Genomic DNA, 23060 nt, shown 5'->3' on the forward strand with positions numbered 1-23060 from the left:
CTGCTCTGGTCTGTGAGAAGTTCTGACTGAACCACCACCTGACACATCCTCCATCTAACCAGACTGCTGTTTATATCTTTCTGCAATAAGTTCTGTCGTAACGGCACAAAACCAAATGTTTCCTTTTGGGGGAAGAGACAGCTGGCCGAGGCATTGCCTACTTTCCAGTGAGGATGTACAGTTTGTATCGTGCTGCAGATAGATGTGAAGTCCTGAAAGTTGAACTGTGTATTCCCTTCTATTGACACTCTGATTTAATTTCTTACTGCTTTTTTTCATCTTATTTAAATCAAAAGTACATCTCACGTTTCTAATCTCTGTAGAAATCTTCTGCTTCAGTCAGGTTTCCATAGTTTCCATAGTAGGCATGCACCCCATCAACCTGCATCAACATATATTCTATAAGGAACAGGGTGTGTTCAGTTTCCTAACAGCTTCTTTAAAAGAGTGGATAATGAACTGTTTGTTAAATGTGAACATCTACAAGCCACTAAGGAATAACAGTTCAAAATGACCAGCTATTCAACAATAAATTATTGACTGATATCTAGAAGCTTTTTTCCTACTTTGCCAGAGCTTAACTCGTACTAATATCCCACTTTGGACCCACTCCAAAAAGCTGACCTCTTGAACCAGGCTGATGTCATTTCAACACACACGTTTTAACTCACGCTGCGTGTGAAGCTTCAAAGTAAAATTATGCCTGAACTACACTAACAGTCGCTGCTCACTTTGCCTTCAAGGTTTGTTTCTTTCGTCCCACAGGGATTCAACACCAGTCATTAAGACCGAACATATTAGAAGTCTACTCAACAATCATCCCACCTCAGATTAACCTAGAAACTAGGACATGCACACTTCACACTGTGAAGAACTCACAGAACCAACAAGTTTTTTTAACTGGGCAAAATCTATGTTCATAAAATAATCTAAAAGTCGCATGTCCCTGACTGAAAGTTAAGCAAGTCGACACTTTGCTTGACTTTTGTTAAACACTAAATGATGCAGGTGAAAGCTTAACATGCAAAAAGCTTGCTCGAGTGTTTGGTTTGTTTGTTTGAGGTACCACAGAAACATAACAGTGCAACACGGAGGGAGAAACCACTTTAATCATGATCTTTTAAAAAAATAATAATTTAATATAGTTAAAAGTAAAAAAAGTTGAAAGTCTTGTGTGACAGCAAATCATAACTTTCCAGATGTTTCATTAGAACACAACTTCTCACCTTCAACCTTTAAATTATTATTCTGCTTGAATGTTTTTCCACGTGTTCAATGAAAATATGGTCATTCTCCAGTGTGGATCCTCTTGTGCATTGACAAAGTACTGCTAAGTGTGAATGTTTTCCCACATGTTCGACATATAAAAGGCTTCTTACCCGTGTGGGTTCTCATGTGGGCTAACAGATTATTTTTTGTGTAAATCTTTTCCCACATATTTTACAAAAATAGGACTTCTCACCTGTGTGAGTTCTCATGTGGACCTTCAAATTATTGCTATACTTGAATCTTTTTCCACGTGTTCAATGAAAATATGGTCATTCTCAAGTGTGGATCCTCTTGTGCATTGACAAAGTACTGCTAAGTGTGAATGTTTTTCCACATGTTCGACATGTAAAAGGTTTCTCACCCGTGTGGGTTCTCATGTGGGCTAACAGATTATTTTTTGTGTAAATCTTTTCCCACATATTTTTCAAAAATAGGACTTCTCACCTGTGTGAGTTCCCATGTGGACCTTCAAATTATTGCTATACTTGAATCTTTATTCACGTGTTCAATGGAAATTTGCTCATTCTCCAGTGTGGATCCTCTTGTGCATTGACAAAGTACTGCTATGTGTGAATGTTTTTCCACATGTTTGACATGTAAAAGACTTCTCACCCGTGTGGGTTCTCATGTGGGCTAACAGATTATTTTTTGTGTAAATCTTTTCCCACATATTTTTCAAAAATAGGACTTCTCACCAGTGTGAGTTCTCATGTGGACCTTCAAATTATTGCTCTGCTTGAATTTCTTTCCATATGTTCCACAAGAATATTGTCTTTCTCCAGTGTGGAATTTCATGTGAACCGACAAAGTACTGCTATATGTGATTGTTTTTCCACATGTTCTACATGTAAAAGGTTTCTCACCCGTATGGGTTCTCGTGTGGGCCAACAGATTATTTTTCCGTGTGAAGCTTTTCCCACACATTTGACAAAAATAGAACTTCTCCCCTGTGTGGGTTTTCCTGTGAGCAGTCAAATGACTACTTTGAGTGAAGCTTCTCCCACATGTTTCACAAGAAAACAGCTTCTCACCGGTGTGGATTCTCATGTGAGGTAACAAATTACTTTTTCGGGTAAAACATTTCCCACATGTTTTACAAGCGTATGGCTTCACGCCTGTGTGGATTTTGAGATGTTCCTTAATAACGTACTTATCCCTAAAGACCTTTCCACAAACATCACATTTTCCAGACTTTTCCCCTGATATAGCATTAGACAGAGAGCTGTCAGCTTGATCACTGTGACTGGTGTTTCTATGAGGTCTATTCTTTGGCTGCATCTCTACATCTGAAATTGATTCTGAGTCTGTATGCCCGTTTCCTTCCTGATTTTGCCTCTCGATCAGGGGAGAGTTTTGAGTGAAAAGCTGGTCAGTAGCTGGTTCTGCTTCACTGACATCATTTTCCTTACAGGTCAGAGTCAACATAAAGGTATCAGTCTCCTGCTTCAGTACAAGGTGCTCTCCTTCCTGACTGGTGGAGAGTTCCTCCTGTTCGTCTTTGATTTGTAGAAGCTCTGGTACCTCCTGGTTCAGACCGGAGTCCTTCTCCTGGTTCGGAGGTGTCTGGTCAGCAAGATCTTCCTTCTCCTTAGAGATATTTTGCCCTGGGAGATGTGGAAAGACAAAGGAAGAGAAGACATGGGCCGCTAATGTGGTGATAAGAGAACGCTTCCTTCTGATGTTATGAACTGCAAAGACAATAATGAGTGTCATTACCAGCTGGTGAGAAAGCATATTGTTCATTTCATCTTGGTTCACTGTCTCTGCTGTTTCTGTGGGACAGAAACCGGAGCCTTACCCAAACAACAAGAACAGAAATTCCCATTTTTGTCCTTTCCATCTGGCTTAAATGCAGCAAAGAAAGACTTTAAGGGGTCCCTTTAAGTTGCACAAATCTGCAACACCATCCAAAAAAAGTGTACCTGATGAAAAAATGGACTCACTGTTGAACAGGATTGAAACGGTGCTGTGGTCCATTATCTGAAACTGAACACGACCCCCTTCAGAGCGCATTAAAAGCTGTCTCTGCTCTGGTCTGTGAGAAGTTCTGACTGAACCACCACCCGACACATCCTCCATCTAACCAGACTGCTGTTTATATCTTTCTGCAATAAGTTCTGTCGTAACGGCACAAAACCAAATGTTTCCTTTTGGGGGAAGAGACAGCTGGCCGAGGCATTGCCTACTTTCCAGTGAGGACGTACAGTTTATATCGTGCTGCAGATAGATGTGAAGTCCTGAAAGTTGAACTGTGTATTCCCTTCTATTGACACTCTGATTTAATTTCTTACTGCTTTTTTTCATCTTATTTAGATCAAAAGTACATCTCACGTTTCTAATCTCTGTAGAAATCTTCTGCTTCAGTCAGGTTTCCATAGTTTCCATAGTAGGCATGCACCCCATCAACCTGCATCAACATATATTCTATAAGGAACAGGGTGTGTTCAGTTTCCTAACAGCTTCTTTAAAAGAGTGGATAATGAACTGTTTATTAAATGTGAACATCTACAAGCCACTAAGGAATAACAGTTCAAAATGACCAGCTATTCAACAATAAATTATTGACTGATATCTAGAAGCTTTTTTCCTACTTTGCCAGAGCTTAACTCGTGCTAATATCCCACTTTAGACCCACTCCAAAAAGCTGACCTCTTGAACCAGGCTGATGTCATTTCAACACACACGTTTTAACTCACGCTGCGTGTGAAGCTTCAAAGTAAAATTATGCCTGAACTACACTAACAGTCGCTGCTCACTTTGCCTTCAAGGTTTGTTTCTTTCGTCCCACAGGGATTCAACACCAGTCATTAAGACCGAACATATTAGAAGTCTACTCAACAATCATCCCACCTCAGATTAATCTAGAAACTAGGACATGCACACTTCACACTGTGAAGAACTCACAGAACCAACAAGTTTTTTTAACTGGGCAAAATCTATGTTCATAAAATAATCTAAAAGTCACATGTCCCTGACTGAAAGTTAAGCAAGTCGACACTTTGCTTGACTTTTGTTAAACACTAAATGATGCAGGTGAAAGCTTAACATGCAAAAAGCTTGCTCGAGTGTTTGGTTTGTTTGTTTGAGGTACCACAGAAACATAACAGTGCAACACGGAGGGAGAAACCACTTTAATCATGATCTTTTAAAAAAATAATAATTTAATATAGTTAAAAGTAAAAAAAGTTGAAAGTCTTGTGTGACAGCAAATCATAACTTTCCAGATGTTTCATTAGAACACAACTTCTCACCTTCAACCTTTAAATTATTGCTCTGCTTGAATGTTTTTCCACGTGTTCAAAGAAAATATGGTCATTCTCCAGTGTGGATCCTCTTGTTTATTGACAAAGTACTGCTAAGTGTGAATGTTTTTCCACATGTTCGACATGTAAAAGGCTTCTCACCCGTGTGGGTTCTCATGTGGGCTAACAGATTATTTTTTGTGTAAATCTTTTCCCACATATTTTACAAAAATAGGACTTCTCACCTGTGTGAGTTCTCATGTGGACCTTCAAATTATTGCTATACTTGAATCTTTATTCACGTGTTCAATAGAAATTTGGTCATTCTCCAGTGTGGATCCTCTTGTGCATTGACAAAGTACTGCTATGTGTGAATGTTTTTCCACATGTTTGACATGTAAAAGGCTTCTCACCCGTGTGGGTTCTCATGTGGGCTAACAGATTATTTTTTGTGTAAATCTTTTCCCACATATTTTTCAAAAATAGGACTTCTCACCTGTGTGAGTTCTCATGTGGACCTTCAAATTATTGCTCTGCTTGAATTTCTTTCCATATGTTCCACAAGAATATTGTCTTTCTCCAGTGTGGAATTTCATGTGAACCGACAAAGTACTGCTATATGTGATTGTTTTTCCACATGTTCTACATGTAAAAGGCTTCTCACCCGTATGGGTTCTCGTGTGGGCCAACAGATTATTTTTCCGTGTGAAGCTTTTCCCACACATTTGACAAAAATAGGACTTCTCCCCTGTGTGGGTTCTCCTGTGAGCAGTCAAATGACTACTTTGAGTGAAGCTTCTCCCACATGTTTCACAAGAAAACAGCTTCTCACCGGTGTGGATTCTCATGTGGGGTAACAAATTACTTTTTCGGGTAAAACATTTCCCACATGTTTCACAAGCGTATGGCTTCACGCCTGTGTGGATTTTGAGATGTTCCTTAATAACGTACTTATCCCTAAAGACCTTTCCAGAGACATCACATTTTCCAGACTTTTCCCCTGATTTAGCATTAGACAGAGAGCTGTCAGCTTGATCACTGTGACTGGTGTTTCTATGAGGTCTATTCTTTGGCTGCATCTCTACATCTGAAATTGATTCTGAGTCTGTATGCCCGTTTCCTTCCTGATTTTGCCTCTCGATCAGGGGAGAGTTTTGAGTGAAAAGCTGGTCAGTAGCTGGTTCTGCTTCACTGACATCATTTTCCTTACAGGTCAGAGTCAACATAAAGGTATCAGTCTCCTGCTTCAGTACAAGGTGCTCTCCTTCCTGACTGGTGGAGAGTTCCTCCTGTTCGTCTTTGATTTGTAGAAGCTCTGGTACCTCCTGGTTCAGACCGGAGTCCTTCTCCTGGTTCGGAGGTGTCTGGTCAGCAAGATCTTCCTTCTCCTTAGAGATATTTTGCCCTGGGAGATGTGGAAAGACAAAGGAAGAGAAGACATGGGCCGCTAATGTGGTGATAAGAGAACGCTTCCTTCTGATGTTATGAACTGCAAAGACAATAATGAGTGTCATTACCAGCTGGTGAGAAAGCATATTGTTCATTTCATCTTGGTTCACTGTCTCTGCTGTTTCTGTGGGACAGAAACCGGAGCCTTACCCAAACAACAAGAACAGAAATTCCCATTTTTGTCCTTTCCATCTGGCTTAAATGCAGCAAAGAAAGACTTTAAGGGGTCCCTTTAAGTTGCACAAATCTGCAACACCATCCAAAAAAAGTGTACCTGATGAAAAAATGGACTCACTGTTGAACAGGATTGAAACGGTGCTGTGGTCCATTATCTGAAACTGAACACGACCCCCTTCAGAGCGCATTAAAAGCTGTCTCTGCTCTGGTCTGTGAGAAGTTCTGACTGAACCACCACCCGACACATCCTCCATCTAACCAGACTGCTGTTTATATCTTTCTGCAATAAGTTCTGTCGTAACGGCACAAAACCAAATGTTTCCTTTTGGGGGAAGAGACAGCTGGCCGAGGCATTGCCTACTTTCCAGTGAGGACGTACAGTTTATATCGTGCTGCAGATAGATGTGAAGTCCTGAAAGTTGAACTGTGTATTCCCTTCTATTGACACTCTGATTTAATTTCTTACTGCTTTTTTTCATCTTATTTAGATCAAAAGTACATCTCACGTTTTTAATCTCTGTAGAAATCTTCTGCTTCAGTCAGGTTTCCATAGTTTCCATAGTAGGCATGCACCCCATCAACCTGCATCAACATATATTCTATAAGGAACAGGGTGTGTTCAGTTTCCTAACAGCTTCTTTAAAAGAGTGGATAATGAACTGTTTATTAAATGTGAACATCTACAAGCCACTAAGGAATAACAGTTCAAAATGACCAGCTATTCAACAATAAATTATTGACTGATATCTAGAAGCTTTTTTCCTACTTTGCCAGAGCTTAACTCGTGCTAATATCCCACTTTAGACCCACTCCAAAAAGCTGACCTCTTGAACCAGGCTGATGTCATTTCAACACACACGTTTTAACTCACGCTGCGTGTGAAGCTTCAAAGTAAAATTATGCCTGAACTACACTAACAGTCGCTGCTCACTTTGCCTTCAAGGTTTGTTTCTTTCGTCCCACAGGGATTCAACACCAGTCATTAAGACCGAACATATTAGAAGTCTACTCAACAATCATCCCACCTCAGATTAATCTAGAAACTAGGACATGCACACTTCACACTGTGAAGAACTCACAGAACCAACAAGTTTTTTTAACTGGGCAAAATCTATGTTCATAAAATAATCTAAAAGTCACATGTCCCTGACTGAAAGTTAAGCAAGTCGACACTTTGCTTGACTTTTGTTAAACACTAAATGATGCAGGTGAAAGCTTAACATGCAAAAAGCTTGCTCGAGTGTTTGGTTTGTTTGTTTGAGGTACCACAGAAACATAACAGTGCAACACGGAGGGAGAAACCACTTTAATCATGATCTTTTAAAAAAATAATAATTTAATATAGTTAAAAGTAAAAAAAGTTGAAAGTCTTGTGTGACAGCAAATCATAACTTTCCAGATGTTTCATTAGAACACAACTTCTCACCTTCAACCTTTAAATTATTGCTCTGCTTGAATGTTTTTCCACGTGTTCAAAGAAAATATGGTCATTCTCCAGTGTGGATCCTCTTGTTTATTGACAAAGTACTGCTAAGTGTGAATGTTTTTCCACATGTTCGACATGTAAAAGGCTTCTCACCCGTGTGGGTTCTCATGTGGGCTAACAGATTATTTTTTGTGTAAATCTTTTCCCACATATTTTACAAAAATAGGACTTCTCACCTGTGTGAGTTCTCATGTGGACCTTCAAATTATTGCTATACTTGAATCTTTATTCACGTGTTCAATAGAAATTTGGTCATTCTCCAGTGTGGATCCTCTTGTGCATTGACAAAGTACTGCTATGTGTGAATGTTTTTCCACATGTTTGACATGTAAAAGGCTTCTCACCCGTGTGGGTTCTCATGTGGGCTAACAGATTATTTTTTGTGTAAATCTTTTCCCACATATTTTTCAAAAATAGGACTTCTCACCTGTGTGAGTTCTCATGTGGACCTTCAAATTATTGCTCTGCTTGAATTTCTTTCCATATGTTCCACAAGAATATTGTCTTTCTCCAGTGTGGAATTTCATGTGAACCGACAAAGTACTGCTATATGTGATTGTTTTTCCACATGTTCTACATGTAAAAGGCTTCTCACCCGTATGGGTTCTCGTGTGGGCCAACAGATTATTTTTCCGTGTGAAGCTTTTCCCACACATTTGACAAAAATAGGACTTCTCCCCTGTGTGGGTTCTCCTGTGAGCAGTCAAATGACTACTTTGAGTGAAGCTTCTCCCACATGTTTCACAAGAAAACAGCTTCTCACCGGTGTGGATTCTCATGTGGGGTAACAAATTACTTTTTCGGGTAAAACATTTCCCACATGTTTCACAAGCGTATGGCTTCACGCCTGTGTGGATTTTGAGATGTTCCTTAATAACGTACTTATCCCTAAAGACCTTTCCAGAGACATCACATTTTCCAGACTTTTCCCCTGATTTAGCATTAGACAGAGAGCTGTCAGCTTGATCACTGTGACTGGTGTTTCTATGAGGTCTATTCTTTGGCTGCATCTCTACATCTGAAATTGATTCTGAGTCTGTATGCCCGTTTCCTTCCTGATTTTGCCTCTCGATCAGGGGAGAGTTTTGAGTGAAAAGCTGGTCAGTAGCTGGTTCTGTTTCACTGACATCATTTTCCTTACAGGTCAGAGTCCACTTAAAGGTATCAGTCTCCTGCTTCAGTACAAGGTGCTCTCCTTCCTGACTGGTGGAGAGTTCCTCCTGTTCGTCTTTGATTTGTAGAAGCTCTGGTACCTCCTGGTTCAGACCGGAGTCCTTCTCCTGGTTCGGAGGTGTCTGGTCAGCGAGATCTTCCTCCTCCTTAGAGATATTTTGCCCTGGGAGATGTGGAAAGACAAAGGAAGAGAAGACATGGGCCGCTAATGTGGTGATAAGAGAACGCTTCCTTCTGATGTTATGAACTGCAAAGACAATAATGAGTGTCATTACCAGCTGGTGAGAAAGCATATTGTTCATTTCATCTTGGTTCACTGTCTCTGCTGTTTCTGTGGGACAGAAACCGGAGCCTTACCCAAACAACAAGAACAGAAATTCCCATTTTTGTCCTTTCCATCTGGCTTAAATGCAGCAAAGAAAGACTTTAAGGGGTCCCTTTAAGTTGCACAAATCTGCAACACCATCCAAAAAAAGTGTACCTGATGTAAAAATGGACTCACTGTTGAACAGGATTGAAACGGTGCTGTGGTCCATTATCTGAAACTGAACACGACCCCCTTCAGAGCGCATTAAAAGCTGTCTCTGCTCTGGTCTGTGAGAAGTTCTGACTGAACCACCACCCGACACATCCTCCATCTAACCAGACTGCTGTTTATATCTTTCTGCAATAAGTTCTGTCGTAACGGCACAAAACCAAATGTTTCCTTTTGGGGGAAGAGACAGCTGGCCGAGGCATTGCCTACTTTCCAGTGAGGACGTACAGTTTGTATCGTGCTGCAGATAGATGTGAAGTCCTGAAAGTTGAACTGTGTATTCCCTTCTATTGACACTCTGATTTAATTTCTTACTGCTTTTTTTCATCTTATTTAGATCAAAAGTACATCTCACGTTTCTAATCTCTGTAGAAATCTTCTGCTTCAGTCAGGTTTCCATAGTTTCCATAGTAGGCATGCACCCCATCAACCTGCATCAACATATATTCTATAAGGAACAGGGTGTGTTCAGTTTCCTAACAGCTTCTTTAAAAGAGTGGATAATGAACTGTTTATTAAATGTGAACATCTACAAGCCACTAAGGAATAACAGTTCAAAATGACCAGCTATTCAACAATAAATTATTGACTGATATCTAGAAGCTTTTTTCCTACTTTGCCAGGGCTTAACTCGTACTAATATCCCACTTTGGACCCACTCCAAAAAGCTGACCTCTTGAACCAGGCTGATGTCATTTCAACACACACGTTTTAACTCACGCTGCGTGTGAAGCTTCAAAGTAAAATTATGCCTGAACTACACTAACAGTCGCTGCTCACTTTGCCTTCAAGGTTTGTTTCTTTCGTCCCACAGGGATTCAACACCAGTCATTAAGACCGAACATAGTAGAAGTCTACTCCACAATCATCCCACCTCAGATTAACCTAGAAACTAGGACATGCACACTTCACACTGTGAAGAACTCACAGAACCAACAAGTTTTTTTAACTGGGCAAAATCTATGTTCATAAAATAATCTAAAAGTCACATGTCCCTGACTGAAAGTTAAGCAAGTCGACACTTTGCTTGACTTTTGTTAAACACTAAATGATGCAGGTGAAAGCTTTACATGCAAAAAGCTTGCTCGAGTGTTTGGTTTGTTTGTTTGAGGTACCACAGAAACATAACAGTGCAACACAGAGGGAGAAACCACTTTAATCATGATCTTTAAAAAAAATAATAATTTAATATAGTTAAAAGTAAAAAAAAGTTGAAAGACTTGTGTGACAGCAAATCATAACTTTCCAGATGTTTCATTAAAACACAACTTCTCACCTTCAACCTTTAAATTATTGCTCTGCTTGAATCTTTTTCTACATGTGCAATGAAAATATGGTCATTCTCCAGTGTGCATTGACAAAGTACTGCTATGTGTGAATGTTTTTCCACATGTTCGACATTTAAAAGGCTTCTCACCCGTGTGGGTTCTCATGTGGGCTAACAGATTATTTTTAGTGTAAATCTTTTCCCACATATTTTACAAAAATAGGACTTCTCACCAGTGTGAGTTCTCATGTAGACCTTCAAATTATTGCTCTTTTTTAATTTCTTTCCATATGTTCCACAAGAATATTGTTTTTCTACATATTGTACGAGACAAACAACCACACTCACTCCTAAGGACAATTTAGAGTCACCAGTTAACCTAACATGCATGTTTTTGGACAGTGGGAGGAAGCCAGAGTACCTGGATAGATAACACGCATACACGGGGAGAACATGCAAACGCCACACAGAAACAACCAGCTGGGAGTTCACTTTTTAAACCCCAAAATAAAAGATGTAAAAAAAAATAAAAATTTCTCCTTTTTTCAGGAACAAATAACGTTATAAGAATTGGTATTCTAAGAGAAAATGTTGAATGAACCAAATTCTCACAAGCTTTAAGCTTTTATCTTGCTCTTTAATTTTGCAACAATGTGATAGCATGAATACCTAAAGCACTCTTTGGTGCTGCAGACTCACATCACAGCTTAGTGTAAGTGTGGTCGTCTTCTCCGAAGTCCTGACAATTTTCTCCCAACATCTTTCCTGAATCCCATCACGGTCTCCATAAAGGTCAAGAAGATCTTAGGAAAAGATAATAGGGGTTATATTCTGAGCTCCCACCAAACCCGTTCAGATAAGGAAATTAAAAATATATCTCTGTCCCTGTCCTTTTCACCAAAGTCCAGCAAGCTTTACATGAATAAATGCATCTCGTATTTAGTATTAAACCCACAGTATGTTGAAGAGTTAAGAGAAACTGACTGAACAGACCACAGAGTTTAGAAACACAAAATAATACATGTAATATGTATTTAAATACAACATGTATAGTACACCATATAAAGATACATAATAATTCATGTTTGAACTGCATTTAAATCAATACTCACATAGTGTTAGAAGATTGGTTATTTTATTCAATATGGATTAAACATGAGGTACAAAAATGAAGCACAAGTTCCCGTCATCCACAAGTGTCCAAACATCCCACCTCACCTCACCCGAAACAACTGAAATTAATTTCAGAGCCAGGAACTCCTAGAACCAACAAACTCTTCTAAATCTGATTAAATGAAAGTTTTAGTAATTCAGTAAATACTTTGGTGCACGTTTAGAGAACATGTCTTTACTTTCATTTACAACACCAGGTCAGAAAAAGAAAATTCACCCAATCATCCATTTTCCAAACCAACTTTAACCAAATCAGGATCGCAACATGGCTGGAGCCTAACTGAGATACCACCGGGTGAGGGACAGGTAACCATGGGCAGGTAACCATGGAAAGGTAACTGTGGGCAGGTAACCATTATTTACAGAATGCGACCAACTGAATCCCCTCAACTCATCTATCAAATGCATCGGACAGAATAGGGTTTCAGTTCTAAATGCAAAAGGCTCACTCTGAAGGCAGCATCAAGTTTGTTCTTTTGAAATAATTCAAGAGAAGACATGTTCTTCATCTCTGTGGACTCTCATATGAATCCTCAAATAATCCCTTCTAGTGAAATCTTTTCCACACGTTCCACAAATATATGGTCTCTCTCCAGTGTGGACTCTCATGTGGGCCAACAAATGAGCTCTCTGAGTGAAATTCTTCCCACATGTTCCACATGCAAAAGGTCTCTCACCTGTGTGGATTCTAATGTGTCTCAACAAATTACCACTTTCAGTGAATCTTTTTCCACAAGTTTGGCAAGCAAACGCCTTCTCACGTGTGTGGATTCTTTGACGTTGTCCTATAATATACCTTTCTCTTAAAGGTCTTACACAAAAATTAGGTTTTACGGACGTTTCACCTGACTCAGTAGTCAACTCACTCTCTGACACAGGAGAGTTGTCCTCACTGTTACTGTGACTTATGTGGCTTCCTTCTTGATTTTGGCTAGAGGGAGAGTTATGAGAATAAAGCTGATCAGTGTTTGGTTCTGTATCACTGAAATCCCTTTGTTGACAAGTGGGAGTCAACATAAAAGTATCAGTCTCCTGCTCTCCTCCCATGGTGATGCAGAGTTCTTCCTGTTCCTCTTTAATCTGTGGATGTTCTGGGGCCTCCGGGTCCACACTGGCGTTCCTCTCCTGGTTACGGAGTTGCTGGTCAGCAAGAAGTAGCCGGTCTTCTTCCTCCTTACATCCATGTTCCTGTGGAAGGTCTGTACGGACAAAGGAACACAACACATGGGTTACCAGTTTGATCATGGGAAAACACTGCTGATGGTTTTGTAATACAGTGGAAACCGCTTATAGTGGTCACGGATATAGTAATCAACCGCTTATATAGATCAAAAGGCTTGGGACAGAATCATTTCTATACAAATGCTGTTTAAATAATTTGTTTATAGTAATTGTAGCAGCCAATTTGCTACTGCCAAGGTGTAATGTTTGAACCTGTACACTGGGTGTCACTGAAGGTTCAGGTATAAAGGTAGGAGCATTGCTGTTGATGTTAGGTGTTGACCCGGAAGGGCAAATGGCTTTTGACCGTTACCTGTCTGTGGTATAGCAGCCTGATTATAATGGCTAGCGTTTTAATGAAATAAAACAAAACCACACTTTCGCATAGAAGATGCCGCTGTGGACTTCGTTATTAACGCGTCAGCCAGGTCATTCCTGGGTCACACAATAGCTCAAGGTGAGCTCCTATAACATAGTCAAAAGCCTAGCTGCCGATTGGAATCTTTCGCCTTGGTGGGTACTGGATTTCCAGCGCGTTGGAGGCTACGAGTGGATGTTAACGGGAGTCGCTTGGATTATGGATTTGAATCTTCTACCGAAGCTGGCATGAAGTATTCCTGGACATGGCGCCCAACGAGGTAAAAGTAGCGCTACATTGCTAAAATGGCCATTTATTGTGTGCACACTTAAGCTAATCTAAAACCAATGCATTGGTATTTGGGGGGACCTTTTTTTTTTGCCTCGTTTTCACTTGGATGAACTTTGCGTTTCGTATTCGGATTACGGTTGATGGACTATTCGTTTGGTTGATTACATTTGATGAACTATTTGTTCGATTGACTGATCATGCAATCTGTTGATACGGTAAAGAATGGAACTGATGTGGCGGAAACTTTACAAACTGCCGAAGCTGCACGTACTGACATTGTTAGTGGCGTCGCTAGTGGTGGCGTTTCTAAAAAACAGACTCAAAAGCGTGTTGTCAAACTTACCCCTCGAGGATATGCGGCGAAATTGGAAACATTACAAGCTGATAGAAAGGCTAAATTAAATAAAGCTGCTTCAGTAAGAAAGGCAATGCATATCTCAATGGTCAATAACAACAAAATGCAAGTTGAAAATGCTCTTAAAAATTTGACAGACGTGTGTGCTGATGTAAACGCTGTGCATGAGTCATTGTTGAATTTATTGCCATGTGACGTCAAAGAAAAACATGAAACGTGGTTCAAAGCAAAAATGTTGTTTAATAATGAGTCAATACGTGATGCAAGGTTGTGGGTTTCATGTAATAATGATGAAGGTATTGAACAAACTGACATTGTTTCTCATCATGTACGACCATCTGATACTTTTGAGAAATTAAGTTTGCCCACTGTTGCACCTAATGTTATACAACAGAGTGCTGATGATGAAATCAATCCAGATGATAGCATCTCAAATGTTGGTAGCCAGTGCTCAGGTCATAGGAGTCACAGGAGTGGTATGAGCAAATTGAGTACCACTTCCTCTCTCAGGAAACAAGCGGAGGCAGAGAGAGCTGCGCTATTAACTCGTGCATCATCATTAAAGGAAAGGCATGCACTGGAGGAAAGGGAGCAACAGTTGAGAAGAAGAAGAGAAGAACTTGACCTTGAAACTGAATTGGCTGCATCAGCTGATAAGTTAAACATACTACATGCCCCAGAAGCGAGAAGCTGTTCTCGGGCACCATCGGATGGTATGAACTCATACTTGGCAAAGGCGAGACCAAAACAGTCCATTGTGCTAGATCCAACAGCAAGGGAATTCAATCCAGAATCAACTAAGATAATGCAACAGACCAGTTTGCTACTCAATTATCCACCTGTGGCAGATGAACGGAGAAAGGCAACCGAACAGTGGTGTGAAGTTGCCTCTAAGCAGTGGAATAAACCCATGGACCTAAGGAAAAGTGGATGGACCACTACCATGCAGCCAGCCAGCCAAACGCCACTGCCATGGGAGAAACCACAATTGTCACAAAAGGGATGGAAACCAGAAATGGAACAGGGCTTCGAGGCAGCATCCAAACAATGGCATAATTTACAGGGACCACAGCAAACTACCAATGTTCTGAGATCATTACAACCAACTTGTCTGTCAACCGTGGATAAGGTGCATCCACCATCTTACCCTCCACAAGGAGGCAGACACACACCTACTGATCTCCTCAACGTAATACATCGGCAAACCGAAATCACAGCAACTTTAGTGCAGCAACAGAGTATGTTGACCTTGCCACCTCGAGAAATTCCTGCATTTGGAGGAGACCCATTACAGTATAGGGCATTTATAAAGGCCTTTGAACAAGGAATAGAACGAAAGGCTGAAAAGGCGGACTGCTTGTATTATTTAGAGCAGTTTACAAGAGGACGACCACAAGAGTTAGTGCGCAGCTGTCAGCACATGGCTCCTGATCGAGGCTACATGGTAGCAAGAGAACTCTTGAAGGAACACTTTGGAAATCCATACAAAGTAGCAACTGCCTATATGGAAAGAGCCTTGGCATGGCAAAATATAAAATCTGAGGATGTGGATTCACTCCAAGAATACTCCTTATTTCTCCGTGGATGCTGCAATGTCATGGAGGAGTTGCCATATGTACAAGAACTGAATATGCCAGTGAATATGAGAACCATAATTTCAAAGTTACCCTTTAAGATGAGAGAGCAATGGCGGACTAAAGCACATGACATAATGGAAACGACTGGTGACAGAGCTCATTTCGGCAGTTTGGTTGCATTTATTGACAGACGAGTGAAGATACTTTCTGATCCCTTGTTTGGTGATATTCAAATTTCATCAGGCGTAGGGGGAAAGGACAACATCAAATTCAAGTTACAACCCCGAGAACGAGCCAAGGGAAATGTAGTAGCCACCACAGTCGCCTCTATGGATCCACCTGAGGGTGATCTTGAAGAAACAGCAGATTTAGCTACCATCAAAGAACAACAATGCATTTGCTGTGGGCTCAGCCATGCTTTGGAGAAATGCAAGCAATTTCAGAGAAAGGGCCATAAAGAAAAAATGACTCTTTTGAAGGAAAGGGGAGTTTGCTTTGCATGCCTGAGTTTTGGACATCTGAGCCGCCATTGCCACCAGCGTCTGCAGTGTACAGTGTGTGGTCAGCATCACCCTACAGTGCTTCATATTCAAAGGTATCCTACAACCACAGAGCAGGCAAAGGGCCAACCAAGTGAAGAGTTGACCTCGTTGAAAGCATGTAGCCTAACAGGGGCCGGCAAGGAAAGATGCGCTCTATCTATCCTGCCTGTTAAGGTGAAATCAGCAAAGGGGAATAGAGTCATTTACACCTATGCCTTTCTGGATTCAGGTAGCTCTGCTACATTCTGCTCAGAAGATCTAATGCAGAAATTGAATGTTACAGGCAGGAAAACTAAACTCTTGTTACGAACTATGGGCCAAGAGAAAACCGTATCTGCACATTCATTAACTGACTTGGAGATAACTGGCCTGGACAATAACGACTTCCATATGCTTCCAGAGGTGTTTACACAGAAAGAGATGCCAGTGACAGTAGAAGACATGGTAACACCTGGAGACTTGACTAAATGGCCATATCTGTCTGAAGTACACATTCCAAGTATAGATGCAAATGTCGACCTGTTAATTGGCACTAATGCTCCTAAGATAATGGAACCCTGGGAGGTCATTAATAGTTGCGGAAATGGACCTTATGCCATCAAGACTGTTTTGGGATGGGTCATCAATGGTCCAATGGCCAGAGCCAATGGTGATGAAGAATTCGAGCCGAAGCGATCTTCTGTCACAGTAAACAGGATCTCCTTATGCAAGCTGGAAAGAATGTTGACGGAGCAGTATAACCACGAATTCAATGACAAAGCCAGTGAGGAAAGGGAACTGTCAAGAGAAGACCACAGGTTCCTGGAAATAGCAGAACAGTCAGCCACATGGCAGGAGGGGAGATACTCCTTGAAATTGCCCTTTAAGAAGGAGGACCTCCTTTTGCCTAACAACTTTGCAATTGCAAGGCAAAGGATGCAAGGTTTAAAGAGAAAGTTCTTGAACAATTCAGACCTTCATCAAGAGTACACAGAATACATGAATAAGATTATCAGTAAAGGTTACGCCGAGCAGTTGACTCCTCAGCAGCTGTCTGGAACAAAGGGCAAGCTGTGGTATATCCCACATCATGCGGTCCGCCATCCAAGAAAGGGCTCACTCCGTGTGGTGTTCGATTGTGGAGCATCCTTTCAAGGAGCTTGTCTAAACACAGAACTTCTACAAGGCCCCAACCTTACTAGCTCACTGCTCGGAGTTCTCACTCGTTTCAGAGAGGAGACTGTGGCATTCATGGGTGATATTCAAGCCATGTTCCACCAGGTGAAGGTTCATGAAGAAGATCGTGATTTCCTTCGCTTTCTCTGGTGGCCCGAAGGAGACACGGCTAAAGACCTGGTGGGATATAGGATGACCGTACACCTATTTGGTGCCACCTCTTCGCCTAGTTGTGCTGCTTATGCCCTGAGGAAGACGGCTGATGATAACAAGTCAGAATATTCATCTGAAGTGCTGCAATCCATTACGCAGAATTTTTATGTCGATGATTATTTAAAGAGTTCAGCCACACCACAGGAGGCTATCCGCATGATTGAAGAACTGACCACATTATGCCTGAAGGGTGGTTTCTGGATGGAAAAATGGATCAGCAACAGCCGTGTTGTTCTACAGAACATTGTCAAAGAAAAAAGGGCTCAGGACCTTAAGGAACTGGACTTGGATCGTGATCAGCTTCCAGTGGAGAGGGCTTTAGGTCTGCAATGGTGTGTTGAGACAGATTCCTTCAAGTTTAGGATTGAAATGAAGCAGCAGCCTCTCACTAGACGTGGCATGCTATCAGTTACCAGTTCTGTGTACGATCCTTTGGGCCTTTTGGCACCAGTCACCCTAGTGGCCAAGATGATGCAACAAGAACTGTGTAGGAGGAAATGCAGTTGGGACGAAGAATTGCCACCTGACCTCTTGCGTCAATGGAAAAGTTGGCTGGAAGAATTGGATCTGTTGGCCACTTTCAATGTGACGAGGTCCATTAAGCCTGTGAACTTTGGTACAATTATGCATGCCCAATTACACCACTTTGCAGATGCTAGTGAAGATGGTTACGGAACGGCAACATACATTCGCATCCTAAACCAGTCTAATGACATTCAAGTGTCCCTTTTGTTGGGTAAGGCCAGAGTGACTCCATTGAAAGCAGTTACTATCCCTCGATTGGAGTTGACTGCAGCCGTTCTTGCTGTCAGAGTGGATCTGATGCTGAAGGCAGAGCTCAAATTCCAACTGGATGACTCAATCTTTTGGACTGACAGCACTGCGGTGTTAAAATACATCAATAATGAGGACAGACGATTCCAAACATTTGTTGCAAATCGAATTTCTACCATTACAGAAGCAACAAGGCCCTCACAGTGGCGGCATGTCCGAACCACAGACAATCCAGCAGATGATGCATCGAGAGGGTTGAAAATGGAAAATTTCTTAAAAAATGACCGGTGGCTAAAGGGCCCAGCATTTCTTCGGAAAACTGACGAGGAATGGCCTAAGATTGCGTTGGACACGGCAGTAGGCTCCAATGATCCAGAAGTTAAACGAGAAGTGACAACGAATGCCATTAATCTAAATGTGCACAATCCAACATACCAGTTCATTGTCTATTTTTCTGATTGGAGACGTTTAAAGACATCTGTTGCCTGGATTCTGAGATTAAAGGCTGTGCTACTGCAACGAATCAGGCGGAAAGGACGGCTAACTGAACCTGTGGCAAGCAATGAGAAGGGAGCTGATCAGTGTTCACCACAGGTCAGGGCCCAAGCAGTCATAACACCCCCTTGTGCCCTGACTGTGGATGAGCTGTTGCAAGCAGAAGTAGCCATCATTCGCTACTGCCAGCAGTTGAGGTTCCAAGAGGAGATTACTGCTTTATCTTCTATCAGATCCACAGTGAGCCGTCATAGTTCTATCTATAAGTTGGATCCAGTCCTGGAAGATGGGCTCTTGAGAGTTGGAGGAAGATTGAGTAAAGGAGCTATGCCTGAAGAGGCTAAACATCCATTCATTATTTCTAAAGACCAGCATATTTCTGGGCTTATCCTCAAGCATGTGCATAGGGCTTTGGGTCATAGTGGACGCAGTCATACACTGTCTGCTGTTAGAAGGAGGTTTTGGATCACAAATGCCAACTCGGCTGTACGAAAGATCATTTCTGAATGTAGCTTCTGTCGTCGCTATAATGGCAGAGCTATTGATCAGAAGATGGCAGATCTTCCTAGAGTAAGAATCATTCCTGACCTGCCACCATTCACTAATTCAGGAGTGGATTACTTTGGTCCCATCGAAATAAAAAGAGGAAGATCAACCTGCAAACGTTACGGAGTGATATTTACTTGTCTAACTAGCAGAGCTGTGCATTTAGAGGTGGCAGTGTCACTGGAAACTGATGCTTGTATCAATGCCTTACGCCGCTTTATTAGTAGGAGAGGACAAGTTGTAACTCTGATATCTGACAATGGCACCAACTTTTGTGGAGCAGAAAGAGAATTGAAGCTGGCCGTTGCTGCCTTAAACCATGCCCAAGTTCAAAGGAACCTTTCTCAAGTTGGAATTAATTGGAGCTTCAATCCACCATCAGCCTCGCACCATGGAGGTGTATGGGAACGAATGATCAGACTGATTCGAAAGGTTCTGAGTTCTGTTCTGCGCCAGCAGACTCTGGACGAGGATGGATTACATACAGTGCTTTGTGAAGTGGAGGCCATTTTAAATGACCGTCCAGTCACTCAGCTCTCAGATGATCCCTGTGACCTGGAGCCACTCACTCCTAATCATCTTCTGTTGTTAAAGGGGAAACCAGCGCTACCACCTGGAGTGTTTGGACCTCACGATCAGTACGTGAAAAGACGATGGAGGCAGGTTCAGTACGTTGCCGACATCTTCTGGAAACGATGGGTACGAGAGTACTTACCCCTGCTTCAAGAGAGACAAAAGTGGAATCAGAAGAAAAGGAATCTGACCATCGGAGATATTGTGGTGGTGATGGATGCAGCAGCGCCTCGAGGTTCATGGCCTTTGGGCAGAGTTCTGGGGGTTTTTCCAGACAAATGGGGTCATGTGCGCTCTGTGAAATTGCAAACCAAATCTAACATAATTGAGAGGCCTATTACAAAACTGTGTTTGGTACATGAAGTGCAGTAATATTTGTTTTTTGTTTCGTTTTGCTTTGTTTTGTGAATTGTTATGTTTGCTTACCATAACAATTAGGGGCCGGCGTGTAGCAGCCAATTTGCTACTGCCAAGGTGTAATGTTTGAACCTGTACACTGGGTGTCACTGAAGGTTCAGGTATAAAGGTAGGAGCATTGCTGTTGATGTTAGGTGTTGACCCGGAAGGGCAAATGGCTTTTGACCGTTACCTGTCTGTGGTATAGCAGCCTGATTATAATGGCTAGCGTTTTAATGAAATAAAACAAAACCACACTTTCGCATAGAAGATGCCGCTGTGGACTTCGTTATTAACGCGTCAGCCAGGTCATTCCTGGGTCACACAATAGCTCAAGGTGAGCTCCTATAACAGTAATCAAGAAATCCGCTTATAATGTTCATTTTTGGCCATTTTATGAATGTAAACATGTGCAAAAATAATTTTAAAACTACATGTAGCTATTTTATTTTTTACTCCCTTGATTCCTCTCTGGACGTCTGCTTCTGCTTCGCTAGCCAACGTAACGAGTTGACACCCTGCAGCAAGCGCGCGAATTATGACCTTTGGTTGACGTGTGCACCAGTGCTGTATCTGAAATGTCCAAAAGATTGTTGAGAAAGTGGTTTTTAAAGGGGCACTAGGTAGCATTTTCACCTAAAATTATAGCCTTCAGGAGTTTACCAAAGGTTAAACAAGTCAATGGTAAGCGAATGAAGCCTGTCTCGCTCCCAACAGGGGTCTGTATGCTGAAAATCCTATATGTAACTTCGGCAGGAGCGACCCGCTTCTGAAGTGTCGTGATGCGCGAGAAGAGTCGTTTGTGTTTACGGCACTTAGCTAGGTACTGTATGCTAGCTGTAGTTGTAGACTATGTGTTCGCTTGCGTTGAAGAGCCAACACCAAGCGTTTCCTATTCTGCCTTTCACAGACTGAATAAGAAACGTTCGATGTTGGAACTTCTCATCTTTGTGAAATTTCTCCAAGCGTGATCTTGTTCATCTACCATAGAGATCTGCGTTTTAGATAGTAAAGAGACAGGTTAGCCTGGCCCTTCTGATGATGGTGCTCTAATTCCTCCTGAGTTTGAGACGTAGCCTAGCTTCAGAAATACACGGACTGACCTGATTAGAATAAGAATAGCGTTTTGATCCGAACAAGAATTGTTATCTACACATGAAAATTGATTCATTTGTTCGGATTATGATTGTAATCGGAATAGTGTAGAGCTAGTCTGCGTTTATTGCGGCGTGTATGTCGGTAATACCTGCGCGCATCTGTCTCAGATGTAACTTTTGTAAGTGTCTGCTAATACAAAGGAATCACTCCACGAATACACCACGATGAGGGAAGAATCCCATTCAAGATCAGCAACAGTCCATCCATCCATCCATACATCCATTATCTACCGCTTGTCCGGGGATCGGGTCGCGGGGACAGCAGCCTAAGCAGAGAAACCCAGACGTCCCTGTCCCCGGCCACTTCCTCCAGCAACAGTATTATAGCATATTATCTTGAGTTCTCTCTACAGAAAATCTCTGATTATAGTATCTTACGTGGGCAGTCTACACTTGTGAATCAGATGACCTAACTGCACTGACTAAATAACACAACGGCAGCATTCGACACAATGTTTAGTAAGTGGATGTGTATAATACAAAGGTGGGCATTTTTACGACAGTGTAGAATTTCAGGTTGACCAATAGAGATCGCTATACTGCCGCTAAACTACCTTGTATCCCTTTAATCAACTCAGTAACTTCTTGAACTCCAGTGGACTCCTTGACAAATTTCAGTCAGGCTTCCGACCTCACCACAGTACAGAAACGGCTCTTATTAAAGTGTTAAATGACATAAGGTTGAACACTGACTCAGGCAAGGTGTCAGTTCTGGTATTGTTGGATCTCAGTGCTGCATTTGACACTGTGGATCACAGTATACTGCTGAACAGGTTGGAAACCTGGGCAGGACTCAGCGGGACAGTCCTAGAATGGTTCAGGTCCTACTTGGAGGAGCGGAGTTATTTTGTGACTATTGGAAGTAATCAATCTGATCGAGTGGCTATGACATGTGGAGTTCCTCAGGGGTCAGTTCTTGGACCCCTTCTGTTCACTCTATACATGCTGCCTCTGGGTCAAATTCTGAAGAACTCTAAAGTCAACTACCACAGCTATGCAGATGACACACAGATATATCTCGCACTGTCTCCGGATGACTGCAGTCCTATAGAGTCATTGTGCGACTGCTTAGAGCAAGTCTAAAAGTGGATGAACCTAAATTTCCTTCAGTTAAATCAAGAAAAAACTGAGGTCATTGTGTTTGGCAACAAAGAGAAGAGGTTTGCTGTCAGTAAACATCTTGAGTCACTGTCTCTAGAAATTAAACACCAAGTCCGGAACCTCGGCGTGCTGATAGACTCAGACCTGACCTTCAACAATCATATCAAATCAGTCACCAAATCAGCCTTTTAATAACTTAAGAACATATCCAGAATGAAGGGTTTCATGTCCCAAACAGATCAGGAGAAGCTGATTGATGCTTTCATCTCCAGCAGACATGACTACTGTAACGGTCTTCTGACTGGACTCCCCCAAAAGAGTCTCAAACAGCTGCAGCTCATTCAGAACACTGCAGCCCGAGTTTTAACCAGAACAAAGAGATCACATCACATCACCCCAGTTCTCAAGTCTTTACATTGGCTCCCGGTCAGATACAGAATAGATTTTAAAGTTCTGCTCCTCGTCTACAAATCACAGAATGGTTTAGGTCCAGAATACATAAATGACATGCTAGCAGAGTATAAACCCAGCAGAG

General features: G+C 41.7%; 4 protein-coding genes and 1 pseudogene across 4 annotated transcripts in view; all 5 read right to left on the reverse strand.

The window, feature by feature from the left end:
• Positions 1-1272: 1272 nt before the first annotated feature.
• Positions 1273-1897, reverse strand: LOC142398753 (uncharacterized). The gene is given in 3 exon segments (XM_075482895.1): positions 1273-1412; positions 1415-1663; positions 1666-1897. Coding segments are annotated over 3 exon segments (621 nt in total).
• On the reverse strand, positions 1653-3134 carry LOC142398547 (uncharacterized). The gene has a single exon (XM_075482588.1). The coding sequence runs from the start codon at positions 3010-3012 to the stop codon at positions 1945-1947; it is 1068 nt and encodes a 355-aa protein (XP_075338703.1). The 5' UTR covers positions 3013-3134; the 3' UTR covers positions 1653-1944.
• Positions 3135-3873: 739 nt separating this feature from the next.
• Positions 3874-6177, reverse strand: LOC142398546 (uncharacterized). The gene has a single exon (XM_075482587.1). The coding sequence runs from the start codon at positions 6053-6055 to the stop codon at positions 4988-4990; it is 1068 nt and encodes a 355-aa protein (XP_075338702.1). The 5' UTR covers positions 6056-6177; the 3' UTR covers positions 3874-4987.
• Positions 6178-7875: 1698 nt separating this feature from the next.
• On the reverse strand, positions 7876-9098 carry LOC142398535 (uncharacterized; annotated as a pseudogene).
• Positions 9099-12249: 3151 nt separating this feature from the next.
• LOC142398754 (uncharacterized) overlaps positions 12250-23060 on the reverse strand; it is a 34563-nt gene continuing 23752 nt past the window's right edge. The window contains exon 4 of the mRNA XM_075482896.1: positions 12250-12970. Within this exon, the coding sequence (XP_075339011.1) occupies positions 12258-12970 (713 nt within the window). The 3' untranslated portion in view covers positions 12250-12257. The remainder of the gene's footprint in view (positions 12971-23060) is intronic.

This window comes from Odontesthes bonariensis, chromosome 14 (assembly GCF_027942865.1).
Source record: "Odontesthes bonariensis isolate fOdoBon6 chromosome 14, fOdoBon6.hap1, whole genome shotgun sequence".
Classification (NCBI taxonomy): Eukaryota; Metazoa; Chordata; class Actinopteri; order Atheriniformes; family Atherinopsidae; genus Odontesthes; species Odontesthes bonariensis.

Bases quoted from the DNA above. Each gene is read 5' to 3' on its own strand.
- LOC142398547 (XM_075482588.1), bottom strand. From the start codon at position 3,012: ATGAACAATATGCTTTCTCACCAGCTGGTAATGACACTCATTATTGTC.
- LOC142398546 (XM_075482587.1), bottom strand. From the start codon at position 6,055: ATGAACAATATGCTTTCTCACCAGCTGGTAATGACACTCATTATTGTC.